General features: G+C 42.6%; 2 protein-coding genes across 8 annotated transcripts in view; one reads left to right on the top strand and one right to left on the bottom strand.

Annotated features, from left to right (window-relative positions):
- LOC126320172 (translation machinery-associated protein 16 homolog) overlaps positions 1–6,517 on the bottom strand; it is a 38,200-nt gene extending 31,683 nt beyond the window's left edge. Inside the window, exons 1-2 of one of the 2 annotated variants that reach the window (XM_049993759.1) lie at positions 6,411–6,517; positions 2,760–2,851 (exon numbers count right to left, since the gene is read on the bottom strand). In XM_049993759.1, the coding sequence (XP_049849716.1) occupies positions 2,760–2,851; positions 6,411–6,470 (152 nt within the window). In that variant the 5' untranslated portion in view covers positions 6,471–6,517. Of the gene's footprint in view, positions 1–2,759; positions 2,852–6,130 lie in introns of both variants that reach the window. The other variant, XM_049993760.1, reaches the window with a different exon arrangement.
- Positions 6,518–6,714: 197 nt separating this feature from the next.
- The window catches only part of LOC126320215 (heterogeneous nuclear ribonucleoprotein R), a 243,340-nt gene continuing 224,158 nt past the window's right edge, over positions 6,715–25,896 (top strand). For 3 of the 6 annotated variants that reach the window (XM_049993772.1, XM_049993800.1, XM_049993865.1), the window contains exon 1: positions 6,928–7,024. The gene's annotated coding sequence lies outside the window, so the exon portion shown is untranslated. Of the gene's footprint in view, positions 7,025–25,896 lie in introns of all 6 variants that reach the window. The other 3 variants (XM_049993766.1, XM_049993901.1, XM_049993776.1) reach the window with 2 other exon arrangements.

Raw genomic sequence — 25,896 nt, forward strand, 5'->3', positions numbered from 1 at the left:
GTTTATTGACTAGAAAAGTCATCAGAAGATCAAAATAAATTTCAAAATTATTTATGAAACATACTTGTATGATGCAAAAATTGGAAATTGACCCTAAATAACAAAAAGAGTGTGGTCATCCATCAAAGTGCTAAAAGGAATCCCTTAAACTATGGTTACAAGAAAGACCAGTCAAATCTAAAAGGCCATATTTTCAACTAAATACCTTGGAATAACAATTACAAACAACTTAAATTGGAAGAAACACACAGAAAATGTTGTGGGGAACGCTAATCAAAGACTGTGTTTTATTGGCAGGACACCTAGAAAATGTAACAGATCTACAAAGGAGACTGCCTACACTACACTCGCCCGTCCTCTCTTAGAATACTGCTGCACGGTGTGGGATCCTTACCAGAAAGGACTGACTGAGTACATCGAAAAAGTTGAAACAAGCACAGCATGTCTTGTATTATTGCAAAATAAGGGAAGGAGTGTCACTTAAACGATACAGGGTTTGGGATAGACACCATTAAAACAAAGGCATTTTTCGTTGAGGAGGAATCTTCTCATGAAATTCCCATCACTAACTTTCTCCTTTGAATGTGAAAATATTTTTTTTTGACACTGACCTACAAAGGGAAAAACAACCACCATAATAAAATAAGGGAAATCTGAGCTCATAAGGCACGATATGGTTGTTCGTTGTTTCTGTGCACTATACGAGAGTGGAACAATAGAGAATTGTGAAGGTGGTTCGATGAACCCTCTGTCAGGCACTTAATTGTGATTTGCTGAGTATCCAAGTAGATGCAGATACAGTGGGTCAAGCGAAATTTTCAGCATTGGTTTTTGATGCTATGTTGGGGTTTGCTGTCTATATTAACGCTATATAGGTCAAATGAAACTTCCTATGCTAGTTTCTCCCACTCCCCCTCCAAGCTTCTTTATTGTGGTTTTGTTGACAGCTGAGCATTTCATTTGCTTGATTTTTGTGTATGTGTTTTAGTATGTCTTCATTATTAGGATTGTCATATATAGTTCGTCCACACCTAATACCACCCCCCCCCCCCCCAATATTCCTGCAACTACCCCATTAGTTTCTTGTCATCTATATAATTAAATATGTTTCATATTATTTGAGGCTGTTTGTGTGTGCCATGTGTGACACTGTCACTATACTGTGTATGCATGAAATAGCAATGTCAGCCACCTCGACGACATCATAGATCAAACTTGATGGGTGGTATCATAAGCTTTGGTTAGCCCATGTGTAGTGGATGACAAAAATTTATTATTTTCCCGAATTAAACATATCACACACCATGAGGTGATGCTGACTCAGTTTTTCTGGCAGACTGAAAGCAGGACAGACTGAAGGCATAGCTGCACCTTTACTGCCTGAAGTGAGTTTTCCCGAACAGACTGGAGGGACTGTAAGGAGCATAACAGCATGTTTGTGATCCCGGAATCATCAGTGGGTGTCACTAGTGTGTGCAGCACAAGACTGTTTTATAATACAAGTTATCTGGTGCAAATTATGCGCAAACTAAAGAACACTGTAAAAAAGAAACCAAGCAAATGAGGCGGAAAACTGAACACTGAATCCAATGAGGATGGCAATTGCTCTGTCTAAAATCGTGATTTTGGTTTTCTTTAATTATTTCATGCATATGCTGCGAACTGTTTCTTCAGCAAGGCCAAGGTCAACTACCTATCCTACACTCACACAAAAATACTTATTCTATGTGCATGTGTATTTTGAGTTATTTACTTCCTCTGTATTTTGATGAAAAATGCTGTATCACTCTGACAGCGTGTATTTGGAACTTTTGAAAACTATAAAAAACAAACATCTTAGAAATGTTCAGCATTCAACCATATTTACAAATTAATTTTGCGATGTGAATGTAAAATGACTCATTTCACATCATTGTGATTTATCATGCAAAATAACATGGAACTGACTAACTCTAAAAGTTTGATAACATAAACATAGTCCATGCACTTTTCTAGTGTATTTTAGTATCCACCTGGTTGTCGTCAAAATGCAGGGACAATTTGTCATGAGAAATGTTTTCAGTAAGTACGAATAGAGAATGTGATAGTGGCAACACTTTCTGGTCTCCATTTATATTCGGTGAAAAAATTTGCATCACAACGGCATTCTGAGGGCAGTATATGATAGAACATGAGCCCTGACATTTAAAGTGGGCTTCTTATGGCTGCTGCTTTGCGCACCTATCGCAAACAATCATGTAATGTCATTTTGTATGAATGTCTATGAAGTGCTGCTGTTTTGCCACAGTCCTATGCGTGATTACAATTTTTAGTCACATAGCTTCAGTACCACATGCAGCCTTTTTTGCTTTGCAACTGTAAGCTGGCAGAAGTCAGCAACAGTGGCCTACAAAACTTCAGGATTTCTTCGAGTGCTTCCAGTTGCAAAGAAAGTGGCCGTTGTGAACACAGCTCTGGTAATTACAGAAACAGATGGAGCTGAAACAATTCCATAAGGATTCTCCATGGCTACACTACTGCTTTATCGAAAAAATCTAAGTGTGTTTTTGTTTCAAAGACTAGACTGCACTAGAGACGTATGAGAATCTCACCTGAAAGTTCATTAATTTCACACTTATAAATTTGGTCACACTGAAGAGAGAAGCTAAGAAACTATTCTAATTTTAAATAAGTGGCAGGTCCAATAATTTGTGCAACACAATAACAACAAAAATAATAATACATTATAGTGTTGACACTGTCAATAAAATAGTGGTTACCTGCTAATCTTCTTTGTAAGCTGCTGGGCTTTTCGGCTTCTTGGATGGATAACTTTTGTGAGCTTCTTTAAATCATTCTGAATTGATTTAGGCTGAAAGAAATCAACTCACTTTGTATTTTTGACATTGCTGCAGTTTCAGACTGATGCATTCACAGAATGAAAGACATTAAAAAAAAAAAAAAAAAAAAAAAAAATGGCGTGTAGGTGAAGTAAATTAGTTAAATTTAGCAACCCATTTACAACGAAGTAGAAGCTTGGATTTGTAAAGGAAATTGGCTGTCTCCTTTTGAAACATCCATTCTTGCGTTTGCCTTATGATGTAGGTAAACCACATATAATCTAAATTTGGATGACTGGATGGAGATTTGAACAACTAATTTTCATTGTAGATCTAGAGTCTGAACCACTGTGCTGCTACCTCACTTCATACATAAAGGGACTGAGTCTCAGAGAGAGAGAGAGAGAGAGAGAGAGAGAGTGGAGGCAATCTATAACAGGAACGGATCATACTCATAAACAAATGAAGCATGTGATAAAATTACTCACATTTAACGTGATTATTACTTACACACAATTACATCCAAACGAGTTTAAGATAACGAAAATAAATAAGAACAAGATTAAAAAAATTATGTCAGATTAGAATTATTACCATAATTGATGTGAGTAGAGGGCTGAAGACAGCCATTAAATGCATTACAGAACAATGCATAGTGAAATCATACTATCATAAAATCGCATTAATTTTCGTATTAAGTATTCATTCAAATGGAAGAAACACAGGAAAGTTGGGGCTTTGGACAGGGAGAAACCAAATTGCAACAGAAACATGGGAAAATAAAACGAATGATAAATAAGAATTACTAACATGAAATATGGAGAAACCGACACCCTAAATCCTAAAAGAAGCAGTTACACAAGTAAGGAAAATCCATACAACGTAACAAATACTGGAATTGATAAATAGATCTGACTTATATATACAAGGTCAATTCTAGTTACCAGTTCCAATATTATTACCTTTTTCGCAGAAGTTCAGATGGCAATTACAAGTGCAGAAATTGCACTACATTTAACACACGCCTTGAAGAAACAATCTAATCAATGAACCATCGAATAACTGGAATCAGTAACTGGAACTGACCTATACAAGTCATCAGTTCTAGTTACTGACTCCAACTATTCAACCATAGAATGGTGGGAGTCGGTAACTGGAATTGACCTATATAAAGAAAAACGATGTACATAATGAACCATGGAGTGTTTGGAATCTGTAACTACAACTGACCTATATACCTAAATTCCAGGTATCAGTTCCACACTTTCCCTGGTACATAATATATCAATATGTCAACTACATTCACTGATTCCACAAACCATTATTTTTCAACGTCTTTGCAGTAATTATGTGCAGTATTACATTGTAGGATTTCTATTTCACTGTTACTTTCTGTACTACTGCAATAAATAAATTGTTTCACATGGCAGTACAGAGAAAAGAAGCAATGGAAAGAAAGTTGCGTACCTTGGAATGGACAAAAGAATTCTCCTATGTAGGACAAATTTACTAATCCATTTCAAAGAACTTATTGTCGTAGTAAAGAAAACATTTCCAAAAATGGGAAGCTTTAAAAACACACTTAAATAAATAAAACATAAGAATAAAAGAACCTTGGGACTGATAACTATACTAAAAATAATTCACACCAGCTGCAATAGCTCAAAAATGACTAACGATAGAATTTGTAACTCAGCAATGAAAGTAAAATTGACAGAAGTACTGCAAAAACATCGAAATGAAAACGTGAAACTGGCTACATGAAAAGAAACTTACCACACATGAACTTCCAAAGTAGTTAAAGATCAAGGCTCACAAGAACAACAGAAAATGGACATAAGAAATAATTATATTACGAGATCAAAGTATAACAAAATATGCAAAAACCAGGATAGCTTGTAAAAAAAAAAAAAAAAAAAAAAAAAAAAATAATAAGAAACACTAACTGTCAGCCACGAAAGATGCACCACCTAAATCAATTCATCCCCACCAACAGCCCCTAACCATATGCTAAATTTTAAAATAAAAAAGCCAAATGATATCACAAGTCAATCATATAAAGCTGCAGGCACAAAGTACAATAAGCAGACCCCTGCCCTACCGTTGTACCCAAAAAAAAAATATTAACACAACAGAAAACTTTCCCCCCTCAGAGAAACCAGGAACGTACCAAACCCACAGATCATGAAAAACCCACACCTAACTAACAAGAGCCTTGCATAGTTTGCTGACCATTTTTATAAATACTAGAAATACACAATAACCTTTAGAAATGCTCTTTGTCCAACAGTAGTAGGCCAAATGGCCACGCAACACTGAAATCTCTCTCTTTTCCCCACCCGACAACAGATCTTACAGCCCCCCCCCCCCCAAATAGCATTTGCAACTGCCACCATCTAGTTGTCTTTAAACTCAATGTTGTAATTTACAACCTAATGATAACATGTCACCAAACTCCAAGGAAACAAACCCTTCTAACATTACAATTGAATTTTCTTCTACAAATTCGTCAATTGAAGAGGCTAACACTGCCTTCATACAATTTGGAACGACCTTAAACACAATATCAGCACAATCCCATTAAGAAATTATTACTCCAAAAAACTAAAATCCAACAACCTCATGCTCCCTTTTATACTTTTTCTTTCCAAAATGTGACTCTTCTGCTTGAACTTTAACCAGGATGGCTACACAAGTTTAAGGGCAGGGGTAATTCCCCAGAACTCCAGAAATGGGGAACAAGATAGAAACGGCTTCATTAGAAGTCCCTAATAAAATAATGTTGAGCATGTAGGTGAGAGGAGCAACACTCAGTAACTGAAAGTTGGCGGAGAAAAGGCCAGATGATGTGTGTCGTGATATATAACGACCTTATTCCGCTAGTACTACAGTGTACAGGAAAGTAATCAATTAGAATCTGGTCTGATAGAAACTGAAGAGCAGATGAAGGTATGGTTAAGTTACAGTGTGTGAATGAAATGCTACTTAATAGGAAATGAACATTTTTCGAAAGCTCTATAATGGATAACATGCTTCACAGTGTTTAATACGAAAAAGGTCTTTAAGATTGTGGAAAGTGCACACAAAAATTATGATTCAAAACAAATGCTTGGACAGCGCAAACTGGCAGTCTCAAAGCCAAAAACCATTCATGGTAAAACTTGCGAAGGCAGATTGCCACTATTTCCGCGGAGCTGCTATGTCACACAAACGGCGGAAATAGTTAAATCGCTACACTGCTCCGTATAATACTGACATTAACTACAACCACCCTGGTGAAATTACTACGAAAATGGGTTGTACATCAATACCTTGAACATGATACGAAATAATTGCTTCGACCAATGACTTCCCATTACATGCAAGAAATAAGTGAAAATAGCAATGAAGACCATAAACAACCATAAATATGCCATGGAAACGTTTACGTCTCTCTCTTCTAATTTGACATCAATAATCACAATCATTTCAGTTCAGCTTGTGCTACCAGAAACCTTCAGCTTAAATTCTTCATTACTAAGCAAATACTTCAGATAACAGATAACAGAGTGTGTTTGAAAATGAATTGTTTACACGCTTTCAGCAACATACCATTTTCGCTGCACTTAAATCACGCACGGGCGATACAAACACACGTGACTCACATTTCATTAAGTCAGAGACTATATTCGATTTCGGACGTAGACTTTGGAATTATAATTTAAGGGTGTTCACTCCAATATTTCTGGCAAAGTTTCTGATTTTAAAATAAATAGAGACCTAGGTTCCATCAAGCATTACTGCTATTCATTTCAAAAACTGTAAAGCAATATTGCAGTTCCTTAAATACAATTATTTAGATTTGCTACAATAAAACATTTTCAAACGAAAGGTATCTATGAAATTATATTACGATAGTTATTACTAAATATTGCCGCATAAGTATGTGTATATGAGTTTTTACATAAGATTATGAGACTATGAAGGCTGGAAACTTGCCCTATTGCAAACTGAGTTTACCATGCGAATTTACGCAATACTTGCAATTGCTTACGTTTCGATATTTTTGCTCATATATATAATTATTCAGGGAGTCCTGATTTATATCTGGTTTCATCTTTCTCACAACAATCGATTCTAACATCAGAGCGAACGAGGCAAAGTCAAATCGGATACCGCTCAAGACGTTGTTTCGCATTGGAAGAAACAGCTTTTCCGCGCTAAAGGTAAGCGATTTTATTTGCTATATGTTTATGTTTGCTAACTACATTCCAGTAAGTGACTTGTTCTCTACTGCGTGTAGTAATCGTATGTAAAAATGAAGCTAGTCTGTGGCATTTGCCGTACGTCTTAAATTTACGCGTCCCTAGAACATTTTCGAGCGAAATTAATTTCCACATCTTCATTTCATCTGGTAAATATCTATGGGCATAAAGAAAGCTTCGGGTCAATCGTAGAAAAAGGATATCGAAAATCTACATTTGCAAAATGCAAAACGAAGTAGTCTCACGAGATATTTCGAATATTTCAAACAAATTTTGCCTTTTCTAACACGAAAAGCAACAAACTTAGTTTACTAACTCTGCAGCACCAATTTTGTCTGAAAACGCTCAGTATTTCGAAACCTCTTACTGATTACCGGTACCCTGAATGAAATATATGTGTCCACAGCTGTTCATATTGCCTAATACATGGAAAATGCAGCTGTTTCAATATCATTTCAGTACAATGGTTTCTGCGTTTCCTTCGCAGCTGAGCCATGTGAAAAAACACTTGCCCTTTTGTGTCTGAGGTTTAAAATTTCCTTTTTGAATAAAATATATAAAGAAGGAATATTTGTAGCTACGCAAGCAACACGTCTTTTTGAACATTAGAAACGTAGTAACAATGTAAGAGAGCGCCCTCTCCTTCGTTTAATAAACATCAAACAAATAAAATCTGTTAACGCTCAGCACCGCGTATATACACTCCTGGAAATGGAAAATAGAATACATTGACACCGGTGTGTCAGACCCACCATACTTGCTCCGGACACTGCGAGAGGGCTGTACAAGCAATGATCACACGCACGGCACAGCGGACACACCAGGAACCGCGGTGTTGGCCGTCGAATGGCGCTAGCTGCGCAGCATTTGTGCACCGCCGCCGTCAGTGTCAGCCAGTTTGCCGTGGCATACGGAGTTCCATCGCAGTCTTTAACACTGGTAGCATGCCGCGACAGCGTGGACGTGAACCGTATGTGCAGTTGACGGACTTTGAGCGAGGGCGTATAGTGGGCATGCGGGAGGCCGGGTGGACGTACCGCCGAATTGCTCAACACGTGGGGCGTGAGGTCTCCACAGTACATCGATGTTGTCTGCCAGTGGTCGGCGGAAGGTGCACGTGCCCGTCGACCTGGGACGGGACCGCAGCGACGCAAGGATGCACGCCAAGACCGTAGGATCCTACGCAGTGGCGTAGGAGACCGCACCGCCACTTCCCAGCAAATTAGGGACACTGTTGCTCCTGGGGTATCGGCGAGGACCATTCGCAACCGTCTCCATGAAACTGGGCTATGGTCCCGCACACCGTTAGGCTGTCTTCCGCTCACGCCCCAACATCGTGCAGCCCGCCTCCAGTGGTGTCGCGACATGCGTGAATGGAGGGACGAATGGGGACGTGTCGTCTTCAGCGATGAGAGTCGCTTCTGCCTTGGTGCCAATGATGGTCGTACGCGTGTTTGGCGCCGTGCAGGTGAGCGCCACAATCAGGACTGCATACGACCGAGGCACACAGGGCCAACACCCGGCATCATGGTGTGGGGAGCGATCTCCTACACTGGCCTTATACCTCTGGTGATAGTCGAGGGGACACTGAATAGTGCACGGTACATCCAAACCGTCATCGAACCCATCGTTCTACCATTCCTAGACCGGCAAGGGAACTTGCTGTTCCAACAGGACAATGCACGGCCGCATGTATCCCGTGCCACCCAACGTGCTCTAGAAGGTGTAAGTCAACTACCCTGGCCAGCAAGATCTCCGGATCTGTCCCCCATTGAGCATGTTTGGGACTGGATGAAGCGTCGTCTCACGCGGTCTGCACGTCCAGCACGAACGCTGGTCCAACTGAGGCGCCAGGTGGAAATGGCATGGCAAGCCGTTCCACAGGACTACATCCAGCATCTCTACGATCGTCTCCCTGGGAGAATAGCAGCCTGCATTGCTGCGAAAGGTGGATATACACTGTACTAGTGCCGACATTGTGCATGCTCTGTTGCCTGTGTCTATGTGCCTGTGGTTCTGTCAGTGTGATCATGTGATGTATCTGACCCCAGGAATGTGTCAATAAAGTTTCCCATTCCTGGGACAATGAATTCACGGTGTTCTTATTTCAATTTCCAGGAGTGTATTTGCTTTCTCATTTTATGTGGAAAATAAGAGCAGCATACTCTTAAAACAAATAAGTTATTCGAATCTACTCAGTACCAGTCGCAAAATATTTGTGAATTTCTTCCAATTTGGGACAACTTTAATGTAGATAAAAAATTATTTCAAAAATTTAATGATAAGAATTTTACAGTAACGCAATTTATACTTTCTCTGAGTGAAATATGGGGCTGAGGAAGGATGTGGTAGCTTGATTTCGACGTTCATTGAATATTTGCACATGTATATTGGGCACACTATAGTGGTATAAGAAGGTGGGTGGGAGATGCGTAGGAGAAGAGTGTGACAAGCCACTAACATCATTCTGCTGCTTCAGTCTCTGCCATGAACTGCAAGAAGCACAAAGAACGTTAGCCATTGATTTTCATTTTTGTGTACATATAGAGAGTCGATTTCACTTTTGTATTTTGATTATGGATAATATAAAGTGAACAACTACCTTTAACTGACAAGCATTAGTAAGGTGAGCATGTTTTCTTAAACACTAATTTAATTTTACACAGACAATTACAGATAAAAGTGAAGTAAATATCTAATTTTGCACACATCATTTCATAATTGTTATACCTGCTTAGGACAGAGCTACAATAATTTTGAAAGTCCCAGACAAAAAAAAAATTGAATTAAAGGTGGATCGATTGGTCACCTTAGCAGTAGCTATAGTTTTCTGACTACCAGTATCTAATTTTTTTAGATTGATTCTCAAGCAGAAATAAGTATCCCCTTTTGTAGCATACCCACCATTGCAGATGTCAGAGTATGAAATTTAGGGAACATGCGGTGTGGGAAGAGCATGGAGAGCATGCTGGAATCTTGCAAAGTATTCATCGCCTGTCTCTACACGGCATACATCGTGAAAACACTTGTAACTCGCACAACACTGCAGAATTCAAGGCTTGTGCCAAGATGCTTGCATGTGGAAGTATTCTGCTGGCTCTGCCCATGGGAATCTGACATGACAGAAAAGTAAGAAACTTATAAGAATCATATCATTTCCTCGTTCCCATCACCAACAGACAGTCATAGGACCATATGAAAATTCATTCATGTTATTTATGTTTAATCATTTGAACTGTTCACGATTTCTATTATATTACAACACTTGTATTCCACAGATCTCAAAGAAAGAGATCTCTTGAGAAGATAATTTTTGTAGCTTGTGAAGTGCTCTAAGAAGCACTGAACTGTATGTACTTGTAGCAATTCAGCTATCGTTGGACCACCTTTTGGTGTTTTCAAATATTTTGTTAGCTACGTTTTCAGTAAGGGACCTGTTACTGTATTTTTACCCTAAACTTGTATCATCTTCAAAAGGAATAAAATTTGCGACTTTTGAATTTACAATGGGAAGTAGCAGAGGATAAAAAAAGAATCATGTGGTACATCACATTTGATTGTTTCAAATTCTGAGTATCTACACTCCTGGAAATGGAAAATAGAATACATTGACACCGGTGTGTCAGACCCACCATACTTGCTCCGGACACTGCGAGAGGGCTGTACAAGCAATGATCACACGCACGGCACAGCGGACACACCAGGAACCGCGGTGTTGGCCGTCGAATGGCGCTAGCTGCGCAGCATTTGTGCACCGCCGCCGTCAGTGTCAGCCAGTTTGCCGTGGCATACGGAGTTCCATCGCAGTCTTTAACACTGGTAGCATGCCGCGACAGCGTGGACGTGAACCGTATGTGCAGTTGACGGACTTTGAGCGAGGGCGTATAGTGGGCATGCGGGAGGCCGGGTGGACGTACCGCCGAATTGCTCAACACGTGGGGCGTGAGGTCTCCACAGTACATCGATGTTGTTGCCAGTGGTCGGCGGAAGGTGCACGTGCCCGTCGACCTGGGACCGGAGCGCAGCGACGCACGGATGCACCCCAAGATCGTAGGATCCTACGCAGTGCCGTAGGGGACCGCACCGCCACTTCCCAGCAAATTAGGGACGTTGTTGCTCCTGGGGTATCGGCGAGGACCATTCGCAACCGTCTCCATGAAGCTGGGCTACGGTCCCGCACACTGTTAGGCCGTCTTCCGCTCACGCCCCAACATCGTGCAGCCCGTCTCCAGTGGTGTCGCGACATGCGTGAATGGAGGGACGAATGGAGACGTGTCGTCTTCAGCGATGAGAGTCGCTTCTACCTTGGTGCCAATGATGGTCGTATGCATGTTTGGCACCGTGCAGGTGAGCGCCACAATCAGGACTGCATACGACTGAGGCACACAAGGCCAACACCCGGCATCATGGTGTGGGGAGCGATCTCCTACACTGGCCGTACACCTCTGGTGATCGTCGAGGGGACACTGAATAGTGCACGGTACATCCAAACCGTCATCGAACCCATCGTTCTACCATTCCTAGACCGGCAAGGGAACTTGCTGTTCCAACAGGACAATGCACGTCCGCATGTATCCCGTGCCACCCAACGTGCTCTAGTAGGTGTAAATCAACTACCCTGGCCAGCAAAATCTCCGGAACTGTCCCCATTGAGCATGTTTGGGACTGGATGAAGCGCCGTCTCACGCGGTTTGCACGTCCAGCACGAACGCTGGTCCAACTGAGGCGCCAGGTGGAAATGGCATGGCAAGCCGTTCCACAGGACTACATCCAGCATCTCTACGATCGTCTCCCTGGGAGAATAGCAGCCTGCATTGCTGCGAAAGGTGGATATACACTGTACTAGTGCCGACATTGTGCATGCTCTGTTGCCTGTGTCTATGTGCCTGTGGTTCTGTCAGTGTGATCATGTGATGTATCTGACCCCAGGAATGTGTCAATAAAGTTTCCCCTTCCTGGGACAATGAATTCACGGTGTTCTTATTTCAATTTCCAGGAGTGTATTATTATTTGATCGGCATGGAACCAATATACTTTGCTTTATGTCAACCAAATAAGATAAAAGCCATGAACCTGGTGTGTCTACTATTCCACTATATCTTAACTATTGCCTGAGTATATCATGCTTCACACATTAATAAACTGTATCCAAGGCACAAAATACTTCCATTGATAATAATTGATAAATTTATTGATCCCGGTATATCATCTATCAAAGTGAATAGCCTCTTCAGTTAATAGTCTTGTTTGTCACTGAGCATTTTTTCTACTACTAAGTGCTTTAAAGTCTATTCTAAACTTTTAAAAATACTGACAATGATGAGATAAGTCAATAACTTCTACTAATTTTTACATCCTTTTTTAAGAAGTGGCTTAAAAAGAGCAAATTTAAATTTCACTGGGAATGTATCAGTGTGAAAAATTCATTACATAAGCAGCTTTATGTATTGCACAGTTCAGCTGAACAACATTTGATTATTTTACTGTTGATTTCTCCACCACGATCCGCTTAAACAGTCTACAACTACAGCAACGAAAAGGGATTTCACCTGCAACTATTTAGTTACAAAACTTGTAAAAGGGATGTCTTTTTACTGTCTTTCAGAACTTACCCAAACAGCCATCTCACACCTAGTTTTGTTGTTCTTTTATTCTGAACAGTTCAAAATTATATAGCATTTTAACATTTGTACAGTTCAAAGTTATATAAAAATATGAATTACATGTTAAAAATTTTGCATACAGGATGAAGGATATATCACATATGGAGTAGTCTGAGCTGCTGTGCAATATACAGTGATAAATCTCTTGTTTTATATTGCCAAGCTGGGGACAGATGGGGTCATCGGTCCTGTGCAGTCAAGCCTGTCAGCTTATTCATTGCTGCTAATTCCTGAGCGACCAGGAACGCATAGCAGGGTTACTAGCTGCCCAAGGGCTTCATGACATTTTTTAAGGATCTTTCTATCTCGTTGCGGAGGATAACAGATTTTCGAGCTGCTTTGTTGTCTAAATGAATATAGATGCTGCGATCCTTGTAACACCTGCACAGATTCTCCTCCTTGCACACTCTGACAGCAAATATCTCCGCCTGGAATACCGTGGCCGACTTCTCTAGAGAAATTAATCTCTGTATTCTAGACTGTACCCTGTATACCTGAACCCACACCTTCGTCTGTTTCCGACCTGTCAGTAAACCAGATTATGTCGTCGTAACGGTATTGTGATTCATTCCTCCATTGCTCTCTAATTACAATTGTTACCTTGCAAGGTTTATTGAAGCAGCTGAAAGTTATCATATAGTCAGCTGCCATTACCCCAACTATTCCATTGTTTACCACTTTCATGATAGTGGTGTGGGGTTCTGGATATAAAAATGGTTTCCTGTTACTGCTACTACCACCATTGTAACCCAAAAATGTAATGGAGACATGTCCAGCATAATCTCCATGCTAGCAGAAGGTGAAATTTCGCTTGCCATGGCAAGCAGGCAAGTCTCTGGACCTTTCTAAGCTCATTAGTGGCCCCCTTCTGCTGTACTTAATTTCACTATATGGAGCCCCATAATTATCATAGGTCTCCAGAATGAAATTTTCACTCTGAAGCGGAGTGTGCGCTGATATGAAACTTCCTGGCAGATTAAAACTGTGTGGCGGACTGAGACTCAAACTCCCCTAGAACTTAGAACTACTTAAAGCTAACTAACCTAAGGACATCACACACATCCATGCCCCAGCCAGGATTCGAATCCGCGACAGCAGCGGTCACGCGGTTCCAGACTGCAGCGCCTAGAACCGCTCGGCCACTCTGGCCGGCGGCAAAAGCAGTCTCTAGTATTTAACTCTTCAATGAGTTCATTCACCACTAGGTTGCACAGTATTGGGGACAAAACCCCTTGCAGACACCTGCTGATGGTGGTGATCGCCAGTTTCTCATTCATCATGGAAGCTTCTACCTTTCGTCTACTTAGCATTGTTATAATCCAGCTGCATATAGGCCTAATGCTCTTAACGCCATGCCCTTCTGCAGCTCTGACCATAGATTCGAAGGTCGTATTGCTACTAGCCGCCCCAGCATACAGGAACAAGCAGACAGCAATTTCCTGAAAGTGTAGAGCTTTTTCAGCGAAGAGCTTTTTCACCTGTCCAACAAGTTGCTGTTTCACGCAGTTTGCCTGCTAGATAGGCTTGTTGGTTTTCATATTTAGGGACCAAAGTTAAACTTCTGTTTCAAATGTGCACATTAACCAGTTTTTCTATTTTTTTATGGGGAAAGGAGGACAGACTGTTCTCCACAGTTTAGGAATGAAAACAACCTTCACTCTCCTCCAAGCATTAGGAATGACCCCTACATAGGAATATGATTAATCCTTCTCCTGTCTGTTTCAGTGGAGGTGGAAAGATTCTATCTGGGCTTGTGTGGTTGAAACATTCCCACCATGCAACGGATTTTTTAAAAGTCAACACTTCTCTGCCAGATTCCCAATTCTTTCTTTGGATACATGTAAACCAGTACCTATAAGGGACTGAACCTTGGTCTTTATCTGTCAGAGTAGACTGATGGAAGTGAATCTTGAGCAAACAACCAGTGTCTCATGCCATGCCCCTGTGTAACCGCCATAGTACTTCTTTAAAGTATCTCCTGGATTAGTTGGTATTCATGTTAGTACTTTATGGCCTTAGTAGCTGTACCTTCCACGTCCTCGCAGAATATCTTTCAAGATAATAGTTTTGCTTGCTTAATCACAAGGCAGTATTTGTCAAGGGCCGCCTGATATTTTGGCCACTGTTGTTTGCTTCTTGCAAAGTTGAACAGTCTTATTATCTACTTCCTTTGCAATTCTAATTTTTGTTCCGCAAGGTACATTCGTGTTTGCGCACTTTTTGATGACTGGGCAGTTTTCTAAGTGCAAGGTCATGAAGGCAGATGTTACTTCACCTGCCATTTCCTCAAGATCTACTGGATTTCTCATCGAAGTTGCGACTTCAGATAGGCGTGAGTTTAGGTCTTTACTATATTAGTCCCAGTCTGTTTTCCTAGGATACCTATAGGTCATGGTCTGTTTAACACCCAACAACTCCAAACTCAATATACAGGTGGTCAGATAAGGACAGCTCTAATGCAACATGCCTTTATTGACATAGCTATCCATTTCGATGGACCCAAAAGTCATGTCAGTTACTTCTTTCCTTCTTCTATTCCTGAAGGTAGTTTCCCACCCGATTCAAGTTCTCTAAACTGCTCTCAAATATATATTCAATTAGGTACTCACCCCTGCTGTTAGTGTCGCTGCTCATTTGCATCACAACCAACAAACGGTCGTCATTCAGCTGCGAGCAGCAGCCTACTAGTTTCCTCAGTTCCGGAGGAGAAGGAGCACTGTGCTCATAAGGAGGTAACCTGAGGCCAATACAAATTCCCTTCTGCTTCCTTACTTATGCTGCTCCACCTTGACGATTCCTGGAACAAAAGTACACCATCGACCTGAATGAAATTCCATTCTTGATGTAAAAACATATTCTGGGATTTTTAAATTTCTAGGATACATCGACTTACCTCCAGTTTCTCTGAGAGTTGGCATGACCCCTTCATATAAACAGGGTTTCTGAATAACGGCTATGTCCACTTGCTGAGTGCCCAGAAAACAACTTAGGGTGACGCGTGCCCGTTATTGTGTTGCAGTTTTGTCGTTTACGATGTCCTTAATTACTTTGACAGTAACATGTGAGAACCCTAAATACGGTTTCAGGTCCTGTTCTTGCAGTACCCTCAGGGGTTCTTCGCCGTCTTCCACCGCAAGCGTTTGGCCTGCAGATACAACCTTCCACTTGATCACCCTCCAGTCCTTTGTCGAGACCTTCTACCTCTGCAACCGTACTTTTTCAGATAGAGTCTTTAGAGAAACATCCTTAAGAAGTTTTGGAACCTAAACTGATATCATTGTGGTCTTGGAGAACTCAGCTGCTGCCTTGATCAAGAGCCAAGCACATTTGTCCACACAGACCCTCCTGAATCTGATGCCTAGCCTTGCGCAATATTCTGAAAGTCATCTGAACTAGCTCCTCCTCCTGCATGGTGACGTTGACTAGTGGATATCCTTGCTGGATAAATGCCATCCTAAAAACCTAGACCGCAGTTCTATAAGTTCGTTTCCCTATTTCTTGCCTCAGCGTTTTCAGGATCTGATTATGCTGTGAAGTGGAAGTAATAGACTCCTCCCATGTTTTCTTGCTTCCTGTCTCAAAGATGGAAGGGGTCTGCGTACCCCTATCATTCTGAGACAACTTTTTTCTGGAGATCCTAGGTTCGAAACCTTTTAATTTCCTCCATTTATATCCAGAAAGCCCGTCTTTGTCTTCCTTTTCTTTTTATTCTCTGAGAATTTTCTCTTCTGAGCCCCAGACAAGCCCCTGATCTGATCCAACTTCCTTGTGACGTTTTCCTCTTCTTGATCGGATCTATCACCCAATTCAGTTGTAGCCCCAAGAAAATTAGCGATACATCAGGTCAAGTCCTTTCTTCAGGCAATTTTCAGCATCTGATGCATGTTTCAGGAAACTAATGGCACTTGACTGCATTAAAACAATTTGTTACTTTGCTACCAGTTTCAGTCAACGACTATCATATGCCACGAAAAGTTGGCTAATCAAGTCACGTGTCAATCATGTCGAACCATAAAATCGCATTAACTGTCGAATACATTAATAATAATACAGAACAATATTAATTTTCCCGCGTCAGCAACCTTCATCAGGCACACAGTCTGGGAGGATTTCTCATAAGAAAACTCCCAATGTCCTCTTCTCTGGTTCCCTGAGCATGACCCTGCCTTCCTGCGATTTTGTATCAGATCGTAAGTTTGTGCATTTATTTTTCTCTTTATTACATGAACAAAATTGAACAACTTTCAAAACACAAAGCTCTGTATCTGAAATTGCGCTCTGTGAATCATCTGATGTGTGGCCAAGCCGCCTGTATATAGGTATGAATTTACTGAAAGGTGTACTGTGACCTGTTAAAGTCGAAATTCTGCAACATGTCGGAACAAGATGCTCCTCACAGCTATTTACCTTAAACTGAAACATATCCACTGGTTCACTTGTCCTAAATATTACTTTCCAGTCTTTGAGTGCTGTTCTATACATGGCAAAAACACATTTTTTTGTGAATAAATAACAATGATTATTTCTGACTCACCTTATCTGACTGTCACAGCTGTTGGTTGGTGACAACCCTCCGTTGGTCTGTTGGGTCGCAACCACTTCCATGGTTGAAGTGTTTTTTAGGCTAGTTCAATACTGTTTACACCAGTTCTGGACTATACCACATCTGACATTCAATTTGTAGGAGTTGCCCACTTCATGGCTGAAAGCTCCTATTGTTTTGTCAGGATGGGTGGCCTGAGAACTTGCGTGGCGTCATTTGACTCCAATGAAACAAGATTAGTTATTATTCGATTTATAATTCAATATACATCTCATAGCTGTGGCCTCGGCAGTGGCCAGTTGCTATATAGGCTTTAGCGGAATCTGCTGTCATTGTGGCAGGCTCAAGGCTGCACAGAGGTCACTTCATCAGCCCATATCATAGGCAGATGACCTGTGTCCGGCGAGCTGCATGCACCAAGCCATAGGAACTTCCCATGTGGCAGATCCACTGTGAAGGGGGCGTGACCACGGTGCATGCTGCTCTGAGAGTGCTCTGTCCCTTTCTACTACTACCCATGTTGTCTCATCAGATGGACTGCAGTGCTAGGTGCCGTGATATTTGATGTCGTGATGTATGCTGATCTTCGCCTGCTGGTTAGGTAGACCCTCTGGTCTGCACTGTGCCAGGGTATCAGAGCAGCTTGGGCTCTGATCTGCAACAGTGTCGGTGGACTGATGGACTACCTATCAATGGTAGTCTCCACTGCGGAATCCAGCATCCGTTATTCATGGTCACGGAATTGCTGTCATTACGCCAGGCAACGTGAGTATGACTGGCACAGAGTGGCAGTAATGGAAAAGTCTTACACAAGTCGGTACAATACAATAATCAGAGAACTGATCACGAACAAGATGGCTGCTATCGATCCTACTGATCGACTGCCTTTAAGCTAGCTGGTCTGCTTATTTATATTGAACTTAGGAGAGGATTTGCTGAGCAATGTCATTCGTAATGATCAAATCGGTCCAGTTTATTACGACCGGTCAGCACTCTCTAGTACTGCTACATTTGCTTAATAGGTTTGTTTCAGTACCCTAACTGCTCTGTCAGGTCTGTGATAGGCATTTTTGCGTCCTATCTAGGGCATCTTACATAATATGATGAGGGCAATGAAGGCAGTTCAGTGTGCGCTCGTCTTACACTTCTCCACTGAGCTCGCTAACACTCTCGCACAAAAGTGTCAATGTCACACTCCTGGTGACCAACTAACCACGTTGTAATGCTTACACCTTATGGCTGGCCTATGTTGACCCATCCCTGCGCTGAAGCAGTACTGGGATTTGGGCACAGAAATTTTTTTATTCTCCCATTCCCATACTACCTCGATGTGTTAGCAGCGCTAAGAGCACTAAGACAAAACCAAAACCTGCTAACATCCCCAAACCATCCATTTACCTTTCCAAATAAACGAATCTGGTATGATAAGTCCAAATCAGGACTCATCTATGAAAAGAACATTGGCCCATCGTTCGACTGCCCACTTTAGATGTTCCCTTCTGTCAAGACACACCAAAGGTAAACAGACAACAAATCTCCAACGAAAAATGCCATTCTGCTTAAGCCTTCTGTACACCGTTTACCTCGATACAACACGTCCAGGGGATGTTGCGAGGTCAGATGCCAGTTATAGCGCATTACTAAGGCGGTACCTTCGTGCCCTTACAGCCAAGTACCGGTCCTTCTTTCTGATGTCACACGTAATCGGCCCTGTCCTCGTCTCCAGGATTTAATTTCGGTCTTTATAAACTGTCACCTCATCCGAGAAACAAAAGAACGATTCACATTAAGTCATTGGGCCACATCAGTTTGCGACTCCCTTGCTTCCATTCTTCCTGTGGCCCTCCGCAGCAGAGTGTCTGTAGGCGTCTTCTCTGCTTCACCCTACCCTGTAGAATCAAAAAGTATCCCAATAGGCCTCTGTTGACTCACTTTAGGTGGTTTCCTTCCACGATCACTTTTCAGAAGACAGTATTTCGGACCTCTCTGTTTATACTCTGTTTCAATTCCACCGAGCGAACGGATGGACGACTTTGATCCGTTTACTGACTCTATGTAAGACCAAAACGTCGTTACACACCAACATAACTGTGCTTTCGAATCTATTGAATGCTTCCTACACTGTTTCCCTTACGCTCGTTCGGCTTTTATTTGTCAACAACAATCGGGTGAATAACGATCGAACAGAGCGAGGTGCCGCAGTGGTTAGCACATCGGACTCGCAATGGGGAGGGTGACGGTTAAAACCCGCGTCCGGCCATCCGGATTTAGGTTTTCCGTGAATTTCTTACATCGCTCCAGGCAAATGCCTACGTGGTGTCCTCGAAAGGGCGCGACCGAGTTCCTTCCCCTTGCCTGACATCATCCGAGCTTGTGCTCCATCTCTAATGACCTCGATGTCGACGAGACGTTAAACCTAGTCTTCCTTCCTTCCTTTAGGAACCATCCAAATGGCGCAGTGGTTAACACACAGTGCTTGTGTTCAGTAGTAGCGGGCTTCCTATCTCCTTCTGGACATAAACGTTCCGGTTTTACATGGGTTTTAGATCACTTGCAGCCAGTAACAGCATTATTTCGATGGAAAGGCAAAACACCCTGCCTCAAGTCTGTCCATACTGTGCTAATGGGCCACACACGTAACCGTCAGCACGTTTCCACCCTGAACTTTCTTCTTCTCTTTTCCCTGTTGGTCAGCCCTAACCATGGGTCGCACACACTAAGGCAGAGTTCTTATTTGGTAGGCTCAAGTATTAAATAAACAGATCTTTTTCGCAGACACTCTACAAATTCCCAATATCTTAAGCACCTCTTGAAACCTGCCATTTGTTTTACCATAATCGGAGGAAACTCTGAAAATGAACAGTTACAAGCATTAATCCACTCGTGTTGCTGAAGTGAGGTTAGTTCAAGCTTTGGAACTCGCTCGGATAGCCGAGTGCGTTAAAGCACCCGCTTGCGGGACACGGGGATGGGGGTCGGTTGCGGATCGAATCCCCCTGGCGGAGCCCGGCGAACTAGCGACGGGGTCCGGTGTGCCGACCAGCCTGGAACTGGTTTCTATGTGGTTTTCCATATTGACAGAGATAAACACCGAGCTGATTCCCAGTCCCGCCTCAGTTACGCAATTCGCAAACACACTGGAAACCGTTATCATTGCTGACCACACGATGTACAGCATATGAAGACAGAAGGGGTACACGTATTCTTACTGGGAGGGGGCTGGCAGTAGCTTTAAAATGCATTTGGGAGCGGCGATTCCATCATAATAGTCTATGTACAGGTACGGTTGGAAACGTACTATACCAGTCCTGACCTGATTCAAAATGGCTCTGAGCACTATGGGACTCAACTGCTGAGGTCATTAGTACCCTAGAACTTAGAACTAGTTAAACCTAACTAACCTAAGAACATCACATACATCCATGCCCGAGGCAGGATTCGAACCTGCGACCGTAGCGGACTCGCGGTTTCAGACTGCAGCGCCTAGAACCGCGCGGCCACTTTGGCCGGCAGTCCTGACCTGGCATTGGTTGCATAAAGAGCACAGGAATGGGTGGTTGGAGGGACTTTCTCAAGTTTTGGAGACCTGTCTATGTGTATGCACACGTCCTTTGATCTGTAAATTTTGCTCGTTACATTCATTCCGGTTACTTTGAAAGAAGGGAGGAAGGCGTGGGTTTAACGTTCCGTCGATTACACTGGCATTACAGATAGGGCAGGAACGCAATTTGGGGAAGAATATGGAAGGAACTCGGTTGTGTTCTTTTCAAAGGATCCCTTTCGGCATTTCCCTTAAACTACTTAAGGAAACCACTGAAAACCCAAATTTGAATTACGATACCGGGATTTGAACTGCCTCCTAAATGTGAATTCTATATTTCGATCATTGTGCTACCACACTCGTTCCGGCAATTAGGATGTCAAATTTTCCTTCAGCCTTCATTGTCATTATTTAATTTTTCTGATGCGTGGTTTAGTTTTCACTAGATGAAATGGTCTCTGCATCTTCATTTCCCTCTTCACAAGCAAGGACATTTGCATATGTACGAAAGGCCAACGATTTTTACCATCTAGTCACCGACGGAATACTACACTCATCTCTTCCGTGTTTTCCTTCTCATCAGAAGACCTACATGTACTATTGTGGTGTACAACAACTTGTGCACTGCACTGTGTAAGAATGCAGCCGGTTTACTTTGGTGAAGGAAGTTCGTAATTTTGCTGGGGAGGCGGGGGAGGGGGGGGGGGGAGGAGCACCAAAAAAGAGTCAGCCTCCGTAGCTGAGAGTTCCCGGCATCGTAAAAAAAAAAGTACCTCGCGTTGCCAATTTAAGAGCTACTTGATAGAGAAGTAGCGACTACAAGTTCTGCAAAATCTGCAAGACGGCAGGGAAAGCGATGTGCTGACCACATGCCCCTCCAAACGGCCTCCACATGTCGCCACATGACAGAGGATGACACGACGGTCGGTAGACATCTTAGGACATTGAGGGCCTAGACCAGGAGCTCGTTTTTATTACAGGCAGTTTTGTGCCATTTGTGCAGTTTTCATTTTTTAGTATATTCCCTAATTTATATTAATTCTTTTTTAACATATTTTGGTTCACAGTTAATATATTTTGATTTCGCTTTGGCGCCGAAGGCCACGCTGCCGTCTGCTTCTGACTCTAGCAATAGGAGTACAGCGTGGTGAAATTCACTGTTTTAGCAGAGACAAGATAAAATTGTCCTCGGCCCAAATGATATCGAAACATTGCTGGTCCTTGGCAGGCCTAGTGCTGTGGTGGTGATATGTCCAAATATGGGGGGAACTACTGTTTAACATGGACTTCGAGCCACTGAGCGATTTTGCTAGTTCCTTATACATTGGAACCCAAACTCCACTGAGAAAACTTCGGAAGCTGTTCAGGAATATTATCTAGTATTTTGGTATAAGGGTGTAGGGAGTGGCAATTGACTCTAAACATAAACATATGTAAAGTATTGCGAGTACATAGATAGAAAGATACGATACTGTATGATTACACGATTGCAGCCCAAACACTGGAAGTAGTTACTTCCATAAAATATCTATGGGCATACGCACGGGACGGTCTGAAGTGAAACGACTACACTAAAAAAAAGTCGCGGGTGAGGCAGATTCCAGACTGATATTCATTTGAAGATTCCTCATACAATGTAGTCTAGCAATAAAGAAGGAACCTTACAAAACACTAATTCGACCTATACTTGATTATTGCTCGTCAGCCTGGGATCCGTACCAGATAGGACTGATAGAGGAGACAGAGACTATCCAAAAAAGAATAGCACTTTTCATTACAGTTTCATTTACGTAGCGTGAAAGGATCACGGAGATGCTGCGCCTACACCTGCAGCAGACGCTGCAAGAGAGGCGCTCTGCATCAAGGTGTGGTTTTCTGTAAAAGTTCCGAGAGCGTACATTCCTGGAAGATTCAACCAACAAATACTTGCTGGAAGAGAGAGCCAATATATTGCTTCCTCCTATGTTCATCACGCGAAAAGAGCATGAAGATAAAATCAGAAAGATTCGAGTCCATACAATTAATTACCCGCGAATCATTCACGACTGGAACAGGAAAATGGGGATGTGGCACTGGTGCACACAGTACCCTCCGTCATAAACTGTGAGATGGCTAGCAGAGTATATATGTAGATATAGAAGAGACCCATGGTCTCCCGTCGTCAGTTACAGATTAACTGCACTTCGTTTGATTCATTAGTCACATTTATCTTTCCACCTGATGGTACTGAAACTATCTGTACGAAAGGGCAAATGTGGACGGTATACTCTCTGTCATATTCGGAAACCAACTTGTTCCAAATCTCTCATTGTACTCTTCGCTATAAATTTTGCATTCAGTACCACTCAATTTTGTCTCGGGTTTGTTTTCCGGCAGTATCGTATTTTAACAGTGATACACAGCCGCGAGTTGGTCGGTACTTACCACAGAAGTGGTTAACTAAATTCAATGGAAGAGCAATACAACGACGCTATGCGGAACTCTTCACGCAGCGACGGCAACCAAATCACAGTAGGTGTACGTTTGCATTTGAGGGATACTGCATTATTTAATGTTTTGTGTTGTACGTTTCGGTGATTGCTTACAGACTTTTTCACTGTGATGAAGATATTTTTACAGAAGCAAACGTTGCTGGGGTAACAGATCGAATAGGACATAGTTATGTTATTACTCAATAACGAACTACTTACTGTATATCAAAGGTCTCTTATGAAGTAATAATCAGAAAATATCCTCGAACAACTCGGAAATTTTGTTATTACAGTTCGGGAACACCCTGTATATAACTCATTGACAAAAAGGGAAAAAGCGACAAGCGACAGTAAAATCCTAGGACAGACTGATGTTTGAAACCTTTCGACGAGTGGTCCGACATCGAGCTATACACATTGTTGCGTTATTTGCAAAAATAAAGATCTGATCTGTGTAGATCTACAGGTCTAGTCGCTGGCAATGTCGGTGATCGAACTCATGTGGTTCACATTCACGTAGATGCAAAGGGGGGGGGGGGGGGTTGCATACGTACAACAGAATGGTGCAGTCAAGGCTGAATCACTTGTGGAGGGCTTGTTGTATAATAGCAATTCTTTTGTAAAAAATATTTTGTTTTGTGACTTACAAGAGATCACATATACCTCTTTCAAGTCAGCTGCTGCAACGAAAAGAATGAGGATGGTTCTACGTGCCTCACGGGTGATATAAAGGGGAGATACTTTATGAAACAAAATCGTAATTATCTATCATCCCAAGAAAAGATGCAAATGTATTCTGTTCTTAATTGCCTCATCAGAAGGGGGTGCGTTCAACAAAATGGATTAATGTCAACGTGTCGTTCACACTACAAACCTAAATTAGTCCAGCCTTAGGAATAACAAGTAACGCAGTCATCTGCCCGCCCGGTTAGCCGTGCGATCTAACGCACTGCTTTCCGGGCGCGAAGGTGTGCGGGGGATTAGTGTCGAGGTCCGGTGTGCTGGCCAGTCTGTGGATGGTTTTTAAGGCGGTTTTCCATGTGCCTTGACGAATGCCGACTGGTTCCCTTTATTTCGCCTCAGTTACACTATGTCGGCGATTGCTGAACAAACAGTTTCTCCACGTACGTGTACACCATACTCTACCACGCAGAGATAGGGGTTACACTCGTCTGGTGTGAGACGTTCCCGGGAGGGGCGATAGGGGGGGTCCACTGGGGGCCGAACCTCACAATAACTCTGGGTACATGGGTTCGGTGTGGGGCGGCGGCGGGGAGGGTGGCCTGCTGTGGCCTGATGTGTGGTTGTGTATCACTGAGGACTGCGGTGGGGACGAAGCCTCTTTGTCGTTTATAGGTCCCCAGTTCCATACATTACAAAAACACAGTCATCTACCAAAGGGAAGGAGATTAATGAGAAAGCTGCTGTGAAACAAGCTCAATGTAGCAGTCAGTTTAACAACTTGCTACTTGCTTCATGACTGTCAAACATGAAAATGAAACAGTAGCCACTGGCCTTTAATTCCTAAAAGGAATGAGCCTCGTCATCTAATTAGCATGACATACTCCAATGGGCAACTGAATTAGTAACAGCTGTCTAGCCGGCCGCGGTGGTCTCGCGGTTCTAGGCGCGCAGTCCGGAACCGTGCGACTGCTACGGTCGCAGGTTCGAATCCTGCCTCGGGCATGGATGTGTGTGACGTCCTTAGGTTTAAGTAGTTCTAAGTTCTAGGGGACTGATGACCACAGCAGTTGAGTCCCATAGTGCTCAGAGCCATTTGAACAATTTTTTTAAACAGCTGTCTAGTACTGTGTAGGCCCCATTTCACCATGTTGACAATGGCGACACGCCGTGAGACACAACCGCTGGGGAACCACGCTGGTCCATGACTGTTAAACCTACGGAGATTAGTTAGAGCTGGGAACAAGGCGTCCACGTCTCACTCGGTGGCGTCCCTCATACAGGCTACTCCGTAATGATTGTCGCACGAACACCTGCATGTTCCTCATACCTGACTCAATGCGAGACCGATAGGGCAGCACATCGGCTTGATGAAGATACAGTTCGCCTACGGCGTCCTGTGCGGGAACAAATAAAATAAATGTCGTTTAACTAGGGCCTCCCGTCGGGTAGACCTTTCGCCGGGTGCAAGTCTTTCGATATGACGCCACTTCAGCGACTTGCGCGTCGATTGGGATGAAATGATGGTTATTGGGACAACACAACAACCAGTCCCTGAGGGAACAAAATCTCCGACCCGGGCGGGATCGAACCCGGGTCCTTAGGATAGACCCTTATGTCGCGCTGACCGCTCAGCTACCGGGGGCTAACAGGGAACAAATGAATCCACACGATTATACGATGACACATTACGTCCCTATACCGAATTTAGGGGGGAAAAGCCTGATAATAAGATCAGGGCAGTGTAGAAGACGTCGAATTGAGCAAAATTTTATAGATAGTTACGATAGGAAATGCACTGTTGCTAAGTTAAGAACATAAAACGACAGCTAATTAGCGACGAGCCTAATGAAATGTGCACATGTAAACTAACTTGCACCAGCTAACGCCTGTTGTGCTAGAGAGAGAAGTTACTAATTGAATAAGCTGGATAG

The sequence above is a fragment of the Schistocerca gregaria genome, chromosome 2 (genome assembly GCF_023897955.1).
Source record: "Schistocerca gregaria isolate iqSchGreg1 chromosome 2, iqSchGreg1.2, whole genome shotgun sequence".
Lineage (NCBI taxonomy): Eukaryota > Metazoa > Arthropoda > Insecta > Orthoptera > Acrididae > Schistocerca > Schistocerca gregaria.